At 46.4% G+C, this 18,192-nt stretch overlaps 1 protein-coding gene across 5 annotated transcripts; it reads left to right on the plus strand.

Moving 5' to 3' along the window:
• Window positions 1-1,258: 1,258 nt before the first annotated feature.
• ZBTB24 (zinc finger and BTB domain containing 24) lies at window positions 1,259-16,900 on the plus strand. 5 transcript variants are annotated; one of them, XM_059941423.1, is made up of 7 exons: window positions 1,259-1,393; window positions 2,060-3,043; window positions 5,791-5,958; window positions 6,458-6,541; window positions 7,226-7,309; window positions 14,994-15,075; window positions 15,862-16,900. In XM_059941423.1, exons 2-7 carry the CDS (start codon window positions 2,089-2,091, stop codon window positions 16,580-16,582), a joined length of 2,094 nt encoding a protein of 697 aa, XP_059797406.1. In that variant the 5' UTR covers window positions 1,259-1,393; window positions 2,060-2,088; the 3' UTR covers window positions 16,583-16,900. The 5 variants fall into 5 exon arrangements, 3 of the variants coding, with proteins under 3 accessions (XP_059797406.1, XP_059797408.1, XP_059797407.1); XR_009506188.1 differs by lacking the exons at window positions 14,994-15,075; window positions 15,862-16,900 and having other exon boundaries at window positions 6,463-6,541; XR_009506189.1 differs by lacking the exons at window positions 14,994-15,075; window positions 15,862-16,900 and having other exon boundaries at window positions 6,463-6,541; window positions 7,146-7,230.
• The last annotated feature ends 1,292 nt before the right edge of the window (window positions 16,901-18,192 follow it).

Consider the following 18,192-nt stretch of genomic DNA (forward strand, 5'->3'; position numbering starts at 1 on the left):
AAAAGATATGGAGGAAACTTCAATGCATATCACTATGTGAACGAAGCTAATCTGAAAAGGCTACATACCATATCATTCCAGCTATATGACATTCTGGGAAAGACAAAACTATGGAGACAGTAAAATGATCAGTGGTTGGACTCCGAAAATCCTGGGGTTTAGAGGCAATTCAGGACAATGGGGGAAATGTCAAAGAAGAGGCTAATTTTAATAAAAACTAGTAAAATTTTTAAAGAGCTGGGAGGTAATTATGCCCACAGTTTCAAATTCTTGGAGACTAGAGATGGCAAGCTGGGGATCTGGAAGGGTGTGTTGGGGGGTATAAATTATAAACAATTAGGTGTTAGTGAAGCATAAGTTGAGGGAAAATGCTGAAATAATTGGAGAGAGAAGTAGGAGGGGACTGAATTGGGGTGGGGCTTGTAGGCCATATCCAGAAGCTAGGCCTTTATCAGGAGGGTACAAAGGAGCCACAATGGATCCCAAGCAGGGCAGTAACTTCAGTCTCTGGATGTGATTTGCATTTGGAAAGATCTCCTGTATTCCCGTGTATTGGAGGGAACAACACTGCAACTTAGGCTAGTTAGAAACCCTTAATAGTCTACTGAAGAAAGATGCTGAAAGTCCGAACAATAATGATCATTTTAATGATAGTAGACATGAATTAAACAATTAAGCCCATTTCATACTTAATCTTGTTTACCCCACAGCCACCCAGTGTTGGCACTGGTGTCAACTTCTCCATTTCACAAGTAAGGTAAACAAGGTTGAGAGGATAAGTAACTTGATCAAGATCACTCAGTACCCAGATCTGTTTAACTGCAGCGCTCTCTTCACGCCCTTGGACTCAGGCATTGGATGATGGTTTTGATGCTGATGATGACGGTGAATGTAAAGGCGATGATGACGGTGAATGTAAAGGCGCTTTCATTCATTCGGCACACAGAGTCCTGAAAGCCGGCTTCAGCGTCCAGAAAGGAGAAAAGACAAAACTGATTAAGGTGTCAGTGAGCAGCTAATAGGATATAAAACTTCCATAACTGCAGAGGACAACGCCGCTACTGCCCGCCGCCCCCCACTAACCGCAAACACCAGACCTGCCAGGACTCTGCTGGCGGCGCCTCCGGGGGACCTCAGGCTCCACTCCACCCCGCCCCGCCCCCGGGCGCCTCCGCGGGCCACGTGGTCCGGCGTCCGCGCAGGCGGGTCCCAGCGCCGGCGCTTCCGTGTTGGCTGCGGCGACGGCGGCGGCGCAGGGGCAGAAGCCGCGCGGCGCAGAGACGGCAGCGGCTTACCGGGCGGAGCTGGGGGCCTGGGCGGGCCCGGCGTGGGTGCGCCCGCCAGGCCCCGGGTGGGCCACCCGCGATCTGGACTCTGCTGGGCGTCCGGAGAGGTAGGTCCGCCACTGGCCATCCGTCGGTGGCGCGGCACCGCGGCCGTGTCGACCCCTCCCCAGCCGGCAGCTCCCGGGCCCGGCCCGAGAGGTCCAGGGTCGGAGGTAGGGGCCTCCCCGGCGGCCCGCTCCCAGCTCGGCGGGCTCCGGGGACTCGCCCTCCCGCAGCTCCCCGCACCGTTGGGCGCCAGCCTGGGCGGTCCGCGCCGCCTTTCCAGAGGGAGGCCGGATGTGCCTTACGTTATTATTACTTCATTGCAGCTACCCCAATTCACTTCGTTTTTCTTCGCTCTTTCTACTTTTGTGTCACAGGCAAAATGGCTAATAATATGTAAAATCGACGACACTGTAGTTTTCATTCTGATATTTATGCAACTATGGAAAGTTAGTGCAGGGAAGGACTTTAGAGATGGTTGATCCCAATTCCTTCATTTTACAGAGCAGAAAACAGACCCTGAGAGGTCACGTGGATGTCGGAAGTTCACCCAGCTGGGTAATGGTACAATAGGAATGAGAACCCAAAGCTAAGTTTTTAAATAGTCTTTTAAAAGTGGTAAATGATGAAATTTAGCCAACAAAGTGAAGTGACTAGTAGGTTCCTTTGGGCTGGGATTAATCTTGTTAGAGAATGCCTCTTCCTTTTTAAACATTATTTTCTTATTTCAGGTTTAATTCTTCTTGGGCTTCTAAAGAAAATGGCAGAAACATCATCAGAGCCTTCTGGGCAGCTGGTTGTACACTCAGACACTCACAGTGACACCATCCTGGCCAGTTTCGAGGACCAGAGGAAGAAAGGCTTCCTCTGTGACATTACTTTAATCGTGGAGAATGTGCATTTCCGGGCCCACAAAGCCTTACTTGCTGCCAGTAGTGAATACTTCTCAATGATGTTTGCTGAAGAGGGGGAGATTGGCCAGTCCATTTATATGCTGGAAGGCATGGTTGCCGACACATTTAGTATCCTGCTGGAATTTATCTACACGGGTTGTCTCCAGGCCAGTGAGAAAAGTACAGAACAAATCTTGGCTACTGCCCAGTTCTTAAAAGTCTATGACCTGGTAAAGGCTTACACAGACTTTCAAAATAATCATAGCTCCCCAAAGCCACCGACTTTGAACACAGCTGGTGCTCCAGTGGTTGTTATTTCTAATAAGAAAAATGATCATCCAAAGCGGAAACGGGGAAGACCAAGAAAAGTCAACAGTCTGCAGGAGGGGAAATCAGAACTGGCTGCAGAGGAAGAAATACAGTTGAGAGTGAACAATTCAGTTCAGAATAGACAAAACTTTGTGGTTAAAGAGGGAGACGATGGTGTACTGAATGAACAGATGCCAGCAAAAGAATTGGAAGAATCTGAGCCGGCTTGTGAGCCAGGTGGAGGGGAGGAAATGCCAGCTGAAAAAGATGAGAACTGTGATCCCAAGACCCAGGATGGGCAGGACAACCAGAATCGGTGCAGCAAGCGGAGGATTCGGAGGTCCGTCAAACTGAAAGATTACAAACTTGTTGGGGATGAAGACGACCAGGGTTCAGCCAAGAGGGTCTGTGGAAGGAGGAAGCGCCCCGGTGGCCCTGAGGCCCGTTGTAAAGACTGTGGCAAAGTGTTTAAGTATAATCACTTTTTAGCAATCCACCAGAGAAGCCACACGGGTAATTACTCTTTCACAGCTTATTGGAATGTGTTTTGGAGAAGTAACAATAATAACAGCTTTCATTTATTGTGCAATGTCTATGTGATGGGCATTGTAATAATGTATACATGTTATTGCGTTGAATTCTCACAACAGTCCTGTGAGACAGTTAATACTGTGCAGATGAAAAGACTTAAGTCTAGAAAGCTGAAGGTAACTTGCCCAGGGCATCCATATAGTAACAGGTGGGATTTGAACCCAAGGAACCTGATTCCAGAACCTCTCTACTTATTTGAAGTTGTTGGTTCAAGGCTTGAATGTCCAGGAATCAAGCTGTAGCCAAATTTAATATGCTTTATGATTCTTGAAGATTCCTCATCTTGACCACAGCTGTGTTTTTGCCCAGATCTGTCTGGACAGCTCTCTCACTCAGCCATCTAGCTGTAAATGTCTTTTCCTTTTTGGTCCCTCCAGCCCCGTGCTGGCCAATAGCTCTTTTGTGAGGATGGAAATGTTCTATATCTATGCTGTCCATTTTGGTGGCCACTAGCCACTTGTGTATTTTGAGCACTTGACATGTGGTGAGTGTGACTAAAGAACTGAATATTTTATGTTAATTAATTTGAATAGCCACCATTCAGGTGGAGGCTAGGCGGACAGTGCAGCCCTAGCCGGAAATCCCTCCTCCTTTGAGCTCTCTCTCATGTACCTAACTCACTCTGCTTTGGGTCAGGCTGTACTTATATACCTGTAATCTACCCCTCAACCTAATTGTAAGCATACGTATAGGGTCTGGTACTTAAAACTTCTGTCATCCAGCAGCCTGCTGTCTTATGACCTGGCAGCATCCAGCAGTGGGGTTCTCAGCCTGGCTGCATGTTACAGTCTCCGAGGGAGCTTCTGAAACTACCAGGGCCTGGGTCCCAGCCCCGGAGCTTCTGATTTCATTGCCTGGAGTGTTGGTGTTTTTAAAAGCCCCCCGGAGATTTCAAGTACAGATAGACTGAGAACCCTGAATTTTGGTTCTTTGAACACAATAGACACTTGAGAAATATTTGTTGAACTGTGACAGAGGCTAGTTTAAGGAGTTAAGTAGTTCTACAAGATTCATTAAGGAAAACAGCGTGTAGCATCTTCCCTTTTCCCCGTGGTTTCTGCAATTTTGCATTGAATCACTTTAGTATGGGTCTCTTTTCTTCCATTTGAGTGGTTACCAGTAGATCCATACAGTCTGGAAAACCACCTTTTAGTTCCAGAAGAATTTCCTGAATTATTTCATAGATGATTCCCCTCTGTTTGCTCTGCTCTCTCCTTCTGGAACTCCTCCTGTTTGGATGTTGCACCTCCTGGACTCATCCTCTAATTTTCTTATCTTTTGTCTCCTGTTTTCCACCTCTTTCTGCTCTACTTTTTGGGAGATTTCCACTTTATCTTTCAACTTTTATTGTTTTTCTGTTTCTACTCTTATTTTTCTTTACTTCTAGGAGCTCTTTTGTCCTTTAAATTCTTTTTTTGTTTGTTTTTAATTAGAATCCTCTGTGAACCTGTTAATAACAACATTTACTTATTTGTTAATTTTTTTTTTTTTTTAAAGTTAGGATCATTTTCTTTCTTATTCTTTTTTTTTTTTTTAAGTTTTTTTTTTTTTTAATTTATTTATTTATTTTATTTTATGGCTGTGTTGGGTCTTTGTTTCTGTGCGAGGGCTTTCTCCAGTTGCGGCAAGTGGGGGCCACTCTTCATCGCGGTGCGCGGACCTCTCACTATCGCGGCCTCTCTTGTTGCGGAGCACAGGCTCCAGACGCGCAGGCTCAGTAATTGTGGCTCACGGGCCTAGTTACTCCGCGGCATGTGGGATCTTCCCAGACCAGGGCTCGAACCCGTGTCCCCTGCATTGGCAGGCGGATTCTCAACCACTGTGCCACCAGGGAAGCCCTATTTGTTAATTTTTAATGCTTTCTTCACTCTGGGCAGTCTCTGTTTTCTGCAAGTTGCTTTTTCTCTTATCCGTTTTGGTATCTATTTCTACTACTAAAGGCCTTCCTTGACTGTCTGGTGATTTTTTTTTAATCATATTTGATTACATGCAAGAATGGTTTGCTAAAAGCTACTGGCAACACTGCAGATGTAGACAGGGCCTGTAGGCATCTTGCTGATATCCGGCATCACATTTTCAGCTCTCTTACCGCTGGCCCTTCGCATTCCAGGAGAGGATGCTCCACGTCCCACCTGGAGGCTGTGGGCCTGGCTGCCAGCATCTAGCGCAGGAGGGGGCAGAAGGCTGGGGGGAGTCTCATCCCAGATGTAAACTTTGACTTGCTCTCCCTGTGGTAGTGGCACTCCACTGCGCTAGGAGACCTCTAACCCGGGGACCCCTAGTCCAGAGGTCCTTCATCTGATTTACCCTCTTCAGAGAACAATCTCCATCTTCTGCTGAGGAGAGGGTCAGTCTCCTGGTTACATGGAGTAGGAGACTGGACCTGGGGTGCCTAACTACCTTTGAAACAGACTGTCATTTATCCTCCCTCACCCCTATTTTCAGAGATAACAGGTGCCACCAATTCCTGACCTTGTGGAGACTCTGTCTTAAATTAGGTTGTGTGTATCTCAGCGCTCCTCACCGCTGGCATAGGACTCGTCTAGCTCCATCTTGCAAACCGTTATTGCTGATGTTGTCTCTCCTGTTCACTGTCATTTTAATTTGGGAGGGGACAGAAGGATGTGCAGATTCTTGCTTACGTCATGTTTCTGGGGCTCTTATTCCAGGGGAGCGACCTTTCAAATGTAATGAGTGTGGAAAAGGCTTTGCCCAGAAGCACTCCCTGCAGGTCCACACCCGGATGCACACAGGCGAGCGGCCGTACACCTGCACCGTGTGCAGCAAGGCTCTGACCACCAAGCACTCGCTGCTGGAGCACATGAGCCTGCACTCAGGTAGCGGGCTTGCGCCGGGGAGCCGGCTGCCACCAGGTTCCCATTCCTGGGGTGGGCGTTACCGTGATCTAAATGGTCTTTTCTCAGCCTCGTATCATTCCCCACATGATATCACTGAAAGACAGAATTGTGCACCTGTCAGAGCGTAGTTTAGAGTTCTGCACAGCGTTGAGCCTTAAACTAGGGTTTATAAACTGGCTGCCGCGAGTGCAGTGTGCAGTCATGACTTGTTCAAGCACCAGAGTTTAGAATTATTTTACTTCGGATGCCTTTGGGGGGGAACTTGAATTCTCCAGTTCTGCCCCAGTCTCCACCACTCCCTGTTGCCTTACATGCTTTTGCACATTTATGTTACTGTGGTAGACTCTGAAGGCATTTGGGTTTGTAGACAAGTCACTTGTGTTATTTGTAGAAAATGGGGACCTGGGCCCACTGGGATACTTACCTTATTAGTGAGCATTCTAGTTCTTTATAGTGTTTTACGTGTTTTGTTTGGCAGGACAGAAGTCTTTTACATGTGATCAGTGTGGAAAATATTTCAGCCAGAAAAGACAACTAAAGAGCCATTACCGAGTTCATACAGGTACAATAAAGTGAGAGAAAATTTGGATTGGTTGGGGGAGAAACGCAAATACAAATTGTTTCCGAAACAGTAGGTTCATATTGTAGAAGATAAATGAGTTTTTAGGGAAATAGTTCTTAAAAAGCAATCTAAATTTGGTGTCCTTGGGTTACTCTCTACTACCTTGTGATTTATATTAAATTTCTATATTGCAGTTTCGGTGCCACACGCAGAAACCCTGCAAAATTGGTATTGTTCAAGGCACCGCGTGACTAAGAGGGCACCAGTCGGTTGGTTGTTAGTGGTGCCTGGACAGAGGTGTCACCAGCCCATAGCCGTCAGTCCAGGCTTTCTGCAGCCTGGCTCCACCCATTGTCCTTTTTTCTTTCCTGCCAACTGATAATAAATGAAGGGGGGATTGGGAGCATCATTTGAGATCGGTTGGCCACAGTGACACCAGTGCGTTGAGGGAAAAAGGAGATCACACTTAGGGAGACTGGAAGGGTCCCACCTCTGTTGGGGAAGCAGTGAGTCGAGATGCCTAGGAAACTATTAACTGTTACCAAATTTAATTTAAAAATTGTTGTGTTATTAAAGTACCATATTTAAAGTGATTATTTTTCAGGGAAGTGCTTTAACACAAATCACTGAAGAAATGCAGGGACAGCATATATGCACTGACACTTTTTTTATTGTTGCGACAAGGCCACTCGTTACCGGAATGTAACCACTGCCGCCGCAAATTCATGGATGTGTCTCAGCTAAAGAAACATCTACGGACACACACGGGTAAAAGTCCGCCTCACCCTGTCTTTCTGGTGTGCTTTATGTTTTTAGGGGAGCGAGAAATGAAGTACTGGGAGTCCCCTCCTCAGACTGAGTTTTTGTAAATTGTGTGGGAATTTTATAAGTAGATCACGTAAAAAGCCCAGGCAGAATGCTGTCGCACAATCCTGTGGGGACATCCCATGTCTGTAGGTTAGCAAAATGGAGCGTACTTACTGAGCATTGTTCGTAAATGAAACCTCATCTAATACCACAAAATAGTACAGTCTGAATCAGGTTGCGTGTTTAAATTTTAATTTACCTCAGCATTGAAGATTATCAAGATAAATTTTTTAGAAAACGAAACAGACACTAAGGCAGCACAGGCACTGAGGATTTTTCCACTTTCTCTCCTAGAACCAGTACTTATAACTTAAGCATCACCACCTCTAGAAAAATCAGTTTCCAGGATGAAGAGGAGGCAGGATCAATTAGGGCAGATCAAATTCTTTCATTTAAGATCAGAAAAGTAAAAATGTGGGCCTTTTAGAACTTTGGGTAAGAAGCTTTTCTTAAAAAGAAACATTTCTTAAAAAGAAACCTGTTAGTTTTTCTAAGAAAAACTTCCCATTCTAGATTGATAGTTTAATGATTCTGTTAAATTGTCTACCAACATTATATATCAGATTGCTTTATGTTGCTTTGGACATTTTTTTGAAAACACATGTTTTTCTCAAAGTCATTTACTTTCTTAAATATCTCATAGGGTATGAGTTTTATGAAAATGGATCTCTATACAGTCTTTCTATAGACATCATTAATAGGTTCTGTGAAATTTAATTCATCCACTTAACACATATTTACTGAACAGTACCAGGCACTGGGTACCAGGCACTGTTGTGGGCCCTGAGGATACAGCACTGCCTGAGATGGACAGAGCCCCTGGTCTTGAGGGGTTAACATTCAAACAGGAGACAAAGAACAAGCGAGTGAGTAACCTGTTAGGTGGGGGTAAGTGCTCTGAAGAACTAAACGCAGGGACAGGAGGCAGGAGGGGCAGCTGCCCTTTGACATGGGGGCTTGTACGGGTAGGCCTTGCTGATGAGGTGCCAGCTTGGATGGAGATCTGCGTGCTGTGGGGAGTGAGCGAGCCGTCGTGTCTACCCCGGAGAAGAGCGTCCCGGGCAGAGCAGACCGAGGTGCAGGGTCGTGCCGGGGCAGAGCCAGGGCGGTGGGAGTAGGAGGGTGCAGTGTGGGTGGACATCAGAGGCTGCTGGAGCCCGTGTGACACGGGGTTCCCGGCCTGGCTGTGTGCTTCGACCCCCTGAGAAGCTTTAAAAAAGACAAAGCCTGGTCCCACCCCCAGAGATTCTGATTGAAGTGACTGGGGAGGAGGCCTTGGAATTGGCATTTTTAAAAGCTCCCCAGGTTTTTCTAGTGTGCGCTGAGGCCTAAGAACTTCTGAAGGCACAGTAAAGACTTTGGATTTTATTCCGAATGGGATGGCTTTACTGCGGGGAGTGACATGATGTAACACAGAATTTTAATAGGATCACAGCAGCCGCCGTGTGGGGTGAGGCAGGGGTGCAGGCGCCCGTAGGAGGGTGGAGAGACCCATTAGGAGGCGGTGCCGGGACAGGGGCTTGGCGCAGGGCGGCAGTGGTGGGGAGGCGGCGAGTTCCCCAGCTCCAGATGTATTCGGAAGGAAGACTCCCGTGATGGGCCCACGATTGGATATGGGGGTGAGAGGAGGGGAGGCGGAAGCGGCCGGAAGGGTGAGAACCCGGGGAAGGCGGAGGGACAGATGGAGAGTTAGACTTTAGACACGTGGGGCGTGAGACGGCCGTTTGGCACCCAGGTGCACGAGCGGAGGAGACGGCTGGGTATCTGTGTCCGAGCTCAGGGGGCACCGCGAGCAGCGGTCGAGATTCCCATGCTTACACACAGGCCTGTAGGCAGCGTGTGGGGCTCTGAAGAGAACCCCCACGGGAGGGCGGAGGTGGAGGAGAGCTGAGCTGCCTCGGTTACGTGGCGCAGTGCCCAGGGTGAGACGTTTCATCTTCTGAGCATAAGGTGTCAGTGAGGCTTCTGGTCTTTCTGAGGAGAACCAGGCCTTGAACTGGGGGTGAAAGCAACACGAGTCCTGTCTCCAGGATCCCAGCAAACTCTGCTCCACCCGCTGCCCTGAGGAGCAGAAGAGAGAACTGGAGGATGCGATGGGTAGGAGAGGAGAGACGCGGGGACTCTGTAAAGTGGTTTGTCTGACTTAGAGATAAGAGGTCAAACCCATCAAAACATTGGGCTCTTGGAAGCAGAGACTGTGCCCCATCTGTCCTTAGCCTGGAGAATATGCACGACATTGGTGTTGAAAAGAGTTGGGGTGCCGCTCGCCTGCTTCCCGGGCAGAGAGGAAGGTTTGGGAGAGGCTGCCTGGCCGAGCTGGCGCTCAGCCTCCGCGGACAGTGGTGAGAACAGCCGCTGGCAGGACAGGCGGGTCCTGCCGAGAGGGCCACGCCCATTAGAAAACCAAGAGTCTCTTCTCAGCTCTTTAAGTGCAAACTCTCTCTGGGTTAGATATCCTTTGCCAAGCACAAAAAATCAGAGATAAACAAGAGGTGCTTTCTTCCCTAGGGGGCATGTTCAGTGGCGAGGGGATGGATGCAATTTGAAATGCCAGCAAGGTGACAGGCAGTGCCAACGAGGTCGCTGCAGCTCAGTTTTTTCCCCATACCTGGAGCTGGTCAGGCTTCCAGGAACTGAGCCAAGCCATGCCAAGCAAAGGAGTGATAAACCATCAAGTGTGTTCACTTAACAAAGGGACTGCACCTTTCTGCTGTCTGCAGAACCGCCTTCCTGACATCACTGTACCTGCAAACCAAGTTAGTGATCCCAAGATTGCTTGGTGAGCTGGGGGCAAGTTCAGAGAATTAGCCCAGGTCATGGAGAAGCCTGGTGCGTGGCCTCTGACCACAGTACACACAGTAGAGTCCCAGCCCTCCAGTGTCCCTGTCCCTTGTGTGGTGTTAGGTAAACACTGATCCACCCCTGCGGGCTCCCACTTACTCCCAGGTAGATCCCCTGCCTGTGACACAGTTAATTGAGCCACAGCTTTCATTCACAGCCTCATTTTGTTGGATGGGATTTGAAGCTTCCTAAATCTCAGCCACGTTTTCAGACTATCCATTAACGTTGCTCGTCCCCAACTTTGAGAGACCTGGGGGCCCATAACTGTAACATACCCTTCCAGAGTCTACATGTGATCTAGTAAGAACCTCAGTACAGCGTGATACGAGCCCCAGTAGAGGTGTGAACATAAGGACAGAAGTGTTTCACTTGCCCTGGGAAGGTCTGGGAAAGCGTCCCAGAGGAAGGACCTGAGTCTTGAAGCCAGAGTAAGTGCTAGACAGACAGAGGAATCTGGAAGAGGTGTTTCCAGACAGGAACAGGATGTGTGGGGTTGACGATGTGAGAGGCCGGCATCCGGGGGCCATAGTGAGGAATTCCATGGTGAACAGCTAGAGTGAGACTGCTGACAAGGGGCAGGCCCCTGGTGAAGCGGGGGGTGGACTTTGGGCAGAGAGGAGGCATATTTTGGTTCGTGCATAGAAAAGGACTCAGGCAGCCCCCAGGAGGATGGTCAGAGAGGGAGGGTCCTGGGGATGAGCCAGTTACCAGGCTCTGGGGAAGAAAGATGAAGGCCTTCAAATCAAGAGAGTGGACAAAAGAGATGTACTTAAGAGATTTTTAGTCTAGCAAAAAAGAGTCACTGCATATGTGGCGAAGTGTTAATAGCCCAAATATGGGAACATGAGTGCCCCAGGAGAAAACTGGGCAGGTGGACCTGAAAGGCATATCACAGAAAAAGACATAGGAATGGCCAGTAGACGTCTGAAACAATGTTAACTGCATTAATTGTCAGAGAAAAAGAAATGTGCATTTCTTTTGGCCCGTTAGATTGACAAATATGTGAGGAAATGGGCATCTTTAAGTTCTGTTGATGGGAAAGGAATTTGGGAACTTCCTGGAAAGAACTTTGGCAATATGAATCAAAAGGTAAGCTGTCCAGTTGTGAAAAGATGTTTGCATAAGCATGTTCATCATAAGCAGGATTGTTTATAATGTCACAAGCTTAAAAGTGACCTAAATGTCCCTCAGTAAGGGATTAGTTAGGCAAATTTTGGACAAGATACATAGTGGAACACAAAACACCCTTTTAAAATGTTTGTTTTTAACCCTTTTTTTAAGATGCATTTTCCATTCCCATTTGATGTTACAGACCAGCATGCACTGGCTCATCTCATGGTGCACATAGTATATCACCTGCGTGTGTGCACAGAGACGCCTGTAAAGGTGTTCCTCACAGTGTGAGGTGGCGATCTACAGGGGAATTCTGAGTGTTTTTTGTACACTTTGTGCTTTTCAGTATTATTTGAGTCTTCTACAGTGAACATTGTTGATTTTTGAAGAAAAGGAAAGCAGCTGTTTGAGGAATTTAAACGTACAGAGCTAGATTGCCAGTCGAATGTGCACTTGGAGCAGACTGGACTGTCGGCCCTGGCTGGGTCAGGGGCTGGACGCTGCTGCGTTAACCAAGATGGTCACATGGGTTTGAGCCAATGGGGTAGGAAACCCGGCCATGATACCCAACAAGCCCGCAGGAGCCGGTACCGTCTGGAGCTGGGATGGGGATTCACAGGTCGCCAGAGTGGCGTGGGATGAGTGGCATGTACAGCTGAGGAGAGGGTCTGGAAGGAAAGCTTCTGAGTTACTTAAATATTTCTGTCAGCATCCCCCTGGGTGGAACCTATAGTCATACTCGTGTCTCTGCCCTGTCCTTTCATTGCCATTGTCTGATCCTCCTGTAACCAACTCCCTTCTGGCCCCGCTGCCACCCAGGCCCTGTCACCTCACCTTTTCTCTTTCCTCTCCGTCTGCTTCCTGCACCTCCTGGTCCAGGCCTCGGCACTGTGGCTTAGACTGTTACACAGATTCCTACAGCCGCCCCTACCCACCGTCCCCACGTATATTTTCTCAGTACTTTGTCCTGTCTGTCCTCTGCTAAAAACTTCCAGAAGTCCCACGGGTCCTCTGCCTGGAATTTACGGCTCTTCGTGGCCTGGCCTCACCTTTTAGGTCCCAGGCTCCTCAGAGTGAATCCTCATCCCTCTTTGTCCTCGCTGTGGTCATTTCCGACACCCGCTGTGTGGTCATTCTGCTTATCCTAGTACCTGAATGGGGCCCCTCTCCAGTCCAGCCAGCTCCTGCCTCGTCCTCACCCATCCTCTCCGCAGTATTGTTGATACCACTCATTTGAGTGTTTAGTCAGCTGCAGCCCTGCTGCGGTACCTGATTACCATGTGTATCTTTTTCAGGCTGTGATCCTGTCTTTTGTTTCCTTTCTGTTTCTCAGCCCTGTGCTTTGTTGAGGGTCCGTCCGTCCTCGTAGAGCTGAGGCAAAGGAAGAAGGAGTGTGTCGGTGAACCGGAGGCAGTGGAGCCGTGTAACCATTACCAGAACAAGTTAGGAACCAGAGGAGTAGGAAGACTTTCCCCAGATTCACGTTGGCTAGGAAAATTTGCCTTCTTACTGTGCTCGAGGATATTTCTGGAAAGAATTTCCAGTATTGAAAACATTTGCCAACAGAATCCCTGAGGTGTTGCAACCCCAGATGGAATTGAATGATAACGTGAACGTTGTTATATGTGCTCCCCACACAGAACTTTACAGTGACGAGCGGACAGAGCAGGTACTCAGTCTTGGAATTGGGAGAGGGAGAAAAACCGAGATCAGAATAGAACGCAGCTCTGGTTGGAAAGCCATGGAAAGAATGGCAGTGGCCTGGTTTTAACCTTTGGAGTGGTAAGAGTTACTGCTGCAAAGATGCAGACTCACCCAAATTGTCACAAGTGTCCTCTGCCTAGATTGAACTTGGGGAAACATCTCACCTGAATTTTCTAGTAGATGCTGTGAAAGGGAAGCTACCTGACCATCCCCCACTTCACTCATCCCTTGTTGTTATATAGTTAAGTGGGATTTTGCTTTTTTCTTTTTCTTTTTTTTTTTCAAATTCATAGTTCCCTTGCCTGCATTAGGATCACTTAGTTGCATTTCTGGAGGGCATGGCAGTCTGTCATTGTATGTGCAGTGTATAAACTAGTGCTAAATAAATGCTGTTGAAGCCTTATTAAAATTGTCAGGGACTTCCCTGGTGAAGCAGGGTTCGAGCCCTGGTCCGGGAAGATCCCACACGCCGCGGAGCAACTAAGCCCGTGCGCCGCAACTACTGAGACTGCGCTCTAGAGCCTGTGAGCCACAACTACTGAGGCCATGCGCCTAGAGCCCGTGCTCCACAACAAGAGAAGCCACCGCGATGAGAGGTCCGTGCACCGCAATGAAAAGTAGGCCCCTCTCACCGCAACTAGAAAAAGCCTGTGCGCGATAACAGAGACCCAACGCGGCCATAAATAGATAGATAGATAGATAGATAGATAGATATATTTATTTCTTTAAAAAAAAAATTTGCCAGACCCCACTAGGGGTCTGGAGCAGTCACGACATCTTATGTGGGCCTTAGTTCCCACTCTGTGAAATTCATTTACTCAACAAGGATTTCTGGAACAGTGTGCGAGGCCCAGTTCTAGGCACTGGGGTCCTAGGAGTAGGCAGACCCACAAATCATCCTACATAAGAATGGGAGAGATAGGTAATAAATACCATACAGTATATAAGGTGGCGATAGCATTGTGGGAAAACTGACTTGGAAAGTGGACCAAGGCGTGCTGGGGCGGTGCTTTGGGTGGTGATAAAGCCTCACTGGTAATGTGACACTTGAGCAGAGACTTGAAGGCAGTGTGGAGAGTGAACCACACTGGGAGACCCTGGGGGAGACATGCCAGGGAGAGGGGATGATGAGTGCGAGGGCCCTGAGCGCGGCTTGCTTGGGGTGTGGTGTTCAGGGGCTCTCCAGAGACTGTGTGGTGAGCAGGGGAGAGTGCCCGGTGAGGTTAGGCAGGTTTGGGGCGAGGAGTGGCAGTGGGTGGACAGATCTGTCAGAGCTGTGGTTCCTTGTAGGCCCAGGGCTTTGGCTTTTATCTCTGGATGGGATGGGGAGCCGCTAAAGCACTTGCAGCAGAGCGTGATAGGATCTGACTGTGTAAAGGGTCACTCCAGTTGCCTCATTCATTGTGGACAACAGAGAAGCAGAGCAGAAGTGGGCAAACTCACGAGGAGCCTGCTGCAGGGAGGTGATGGCGGCCTGGGCCAGGGGTGGCAGTGGAGGTGGTGAGAAGTGGTCAGGTTCTGGATACACTGGGAAGGTAGATATAAATGTGAATAATCCATAAGTCACCCTAGTACTCAGGGGGCCTTGGGAAGGTCAAGCAGTAAAGTGTGGGAGTGTAAGTTACCTAAGGGTGGACTGTACAGGAGCGAATGTGTTTCCTTCGTAGAATCACTTACCTCCTTGTTTCAGTGTTTAAGTGTTTGAGGGAAAGAACCGTACCCACTTTCCCTGTATCCTCCTGGCACCTAGGACACAGTGCTCAGGTACGTAGTAGGTGCTGGCTAAGTGCTTCATTCATTCACTCATGCTTATTGAGGGTTCAAGTGTTATTGCCTTTGTTCTTTTTTATATTGTGAAACTATGGGGTGGTTTTTGCTTTTTGTTTTATTTTGGATGTATATTTCTGAACGCTTTCCCCTTTTTTAGGTGAGAAGCCATTTACTTGTGAAATCTGTGGCAAATCTTTCACAGCAAAGAGTTCTCTTCAGACCCACATCAGGATCCATCGGTAAAGTTTTGCAGATCCTTTTCTCACATGGAGTCCTCATCCAACCCTGGCATTCAGTAGGGTGACATACATTCCCTATATAGTCCTTTTCCCCAAATTATTACTCTAGTAGAATTTCCTGGGCAGTTTATTATTTTGTTTTATCTTTTCAATAAAGAAATTCCTCACTTAGGCCAAATCAGGAAAACTGATTCTGGCCAGCAAAAGTTTGTGTTATTGATGTCATTTCTTAAATTTTGATTTATCTTCAATCAAAACTAAATATTAAATTTAATATTTTCTGAATAAATTATTTGTTCACACAACTTATTTCCGGATTTGATTTAGTAGTTCTTCTAACACAAATAATTAGGGGCTACTCAAATTTTTAATATTGAAATCAATCATATATATTTATTTGGCTTCTAGAATCTAAAAATTGGCTGTGAGAACTAAAAACAAAAAAGAACTTGGTGTGTAATTTATTACTATTTACCTTCTTATCTGAAATACACACTGTGGAATCATCAAGTTTTATCATATCTGACCCAGCGTCACAGCCCCATCTACCACCTGTCCTCAAACACCCCTCCCTGCCATTGTTTTGTTTTTTTTTTTCTTAAGATTAGAAACTGAAGCCCATGGCAGGCGTGACTTGCTCCAAGTACTTAAGTTAGTAAGAGAACCGATGACTTATGCTTCCAGTCAGGTTGATTTTCCTCTCTTCTTGACTGCTTCTCCCTAAATGATCAGGAAGTGATAAATAGATCTTCCTGTTTTTAAAATGAAATGTATACTTTCTCGTAGAGGAGAAAAGCCATATTCCTGTACCGTGTGTGGCAAATCCTTCTCTGACTCGAGTGCCAAGAGGAGACACTGCATTCTGCACACGGGCAAAAAGCCTTTCTCCTGCCCTGAGTGTAACTTACAGTTTGCTCGCTTAGACAACTTGAAGGCTCACTTAAAAATTCATAGCAAAGAGAAACATGCGTCCGATGCCAGCAGCGTTTCCGGCAATAATAATGCTGAAGAGGTCAGGAATATTCTTCAGCTACAGCCCTATCAACTCTCTACCTCCGGAGAGCAGGAAATTCAGCTTCTTGTAACTGATTCTGTACATAACATCAATTTCATGCCTGGTCCCAGCCAAGGAATCAGCATCGTCACTGCAGAGAGTTCCCAGAACATGACGGCAGAACAGGCTGCTAACCTCACCCTGCTCACGCAGCAGCCAGAGCAACTGCAGAACTTAATTCTTTCAGCTCAACAGGAGCAAACAGAACACATTCAAAGCCTCAATATGATTGAAAGCCAGATGGAACCCTCACAGACCGAGCCAGTGCACGTCATCACACTCTCCAAGGAAACTCTGGAACATCTTCACGCCCATCAAGAGCAAACAGGGGAGCTCCATTTAGCAAGTGCTTCAGATCCGGCTCAGCACCTACAGCTGACACAGGAGCCTGCTCCGCCACCAGCCACCCACCAGGTGCCGCAGTCCACGCCGCTCGGCCAGGAGCAGAGCTGACCCAAACACGTGCCTGACTGCTCCGCCGGTCTCTTCTCCGTCAGCCCGCTGTGACTCGATTGTGTGCTTCAAGTCAGGCTTTCTGCAACGCTCACTCACAGATTCTTACAGAGATGTGGTAGCTCACTGAGCTGGCCGATAGCGTCCATCCAAGAGGCAAGATGTGTATATCGTGTCTTATATCTAATACTGATTTGGATTTAGCATTTCAATATCGATGAATGGTTTTCATTTTCATTTACTACATCTCTTAAAGACTTGTGTAACTTTTCTTTGGGGGGCATTGCATTAAACTTTTCTGTGAGTATTAAATGTTCACAGCCATAGTTATGGTCTTGCTGACTTTTCCAGTTTTATTTTTTAGAATGAAGAAAATCATATGTTGTATTGGGTACAATGGTTCATTGTCCCTTCCCCCTTAGGCAACACAATTGCCACTACATGACAAGTTGGGGCCGAATATGACAGATTACAACTCTGGGGACTCTGACCTTTTAATAACTTCCAATCCCCTAAGACAGAGTAATTTCTCAAGATTTAATCTCTGTGTGGTACCGTGGGCTCATCATGTCGTGTTTAAGATAGAGTCAAAGACATGTGACCTAAATGTCTATTTTAACTCAAAATTCACAAAACAAGAAAGCCAAAAGAATAGGATTATTTTTTAAATTCTAAACTCGACTTTTCTGAGAAACATAGATTTACATGTTTTTTAAAAGCAGGTTGTTAAAAATTTAAAAGTCTAATTAAAGTATGAAATTGGATCAAGATATTCACCCCAAATAAATTCTGAATTTTTGTCAGCTTTGATATTTGATCTCCATGAGGAAGTTAAAGCTTTCTTAACTATCCTGGAGTATAAAATTCAGTGTAATTTATGTTAAATATACTCTACTGGATTCTAATTGATCTCTGAAAATGTTGATCTATGTATTGTGTCTGATAACTTTTTAGATAGGAACTTATAATCTATTTTTATTACAAAGTAGGTTAAATCTCACAAAATAGACACATAATTTTTAAAAGTAAATTCTCCTAATCTTAAAAATAATTTTGAGCCTCAGAGACTTAGTAGCCAGTGTGTGTCTGTAATTGTGTGATTTTAAATAATCGTCAGAAGATTAAATTATGTTTGGGTTAAGTTTTTTCCAGCTCAGCCTATTTTATTGAAAACGTTGACCACTTTCTCTCAAGTAAACTGGTAGAAGATTTTTGAGAAAAGGTGGGTACTAGTGTATGTTAATTAACATAATGCTGGTGGAGAGTAGGGGTAATCGCCCCTAAAATCAACAGGATCTTCATGTCAGTCACTCTTTGTTTTAGAGATCTTTGATTTCCACCTGAGTCAAATAAGTGTTTGGAGGTTAAAGTAATACAGAATTGTTAAGGTTTGAGAGAAGATGAAAGCAGTTTTCTGACATATCTAGCAAAGTATATTCTACTGTATATAATTCAAAAATTCATAAATGATTTATATGTGTCAACCAAGGTATGTTAAATTAGGCCTGACTAGAGATATAATTTTTACAAATACACTTATGCCCTAAATATTATTTCAGGTTCTTGACTTTAGTCATTTAAACTATTTACCTTATTGTTAAAGTGCAGTG

This window comes from Balaenoptera ricei, chromosome 12, assembly GCF_028023285.1.
Source record: "Balaenoptera ricei isolate mBalRic1 chromosome 12, mBalRic1.hap2, whole genome shotgun sequence".
Lineage (NCBI taxonomy): Eukaryota > Metazoa > Chordata > Mammalia > Artiodactyla > Balaenopteridae > Balaenoptera > Balaenoptera ricei.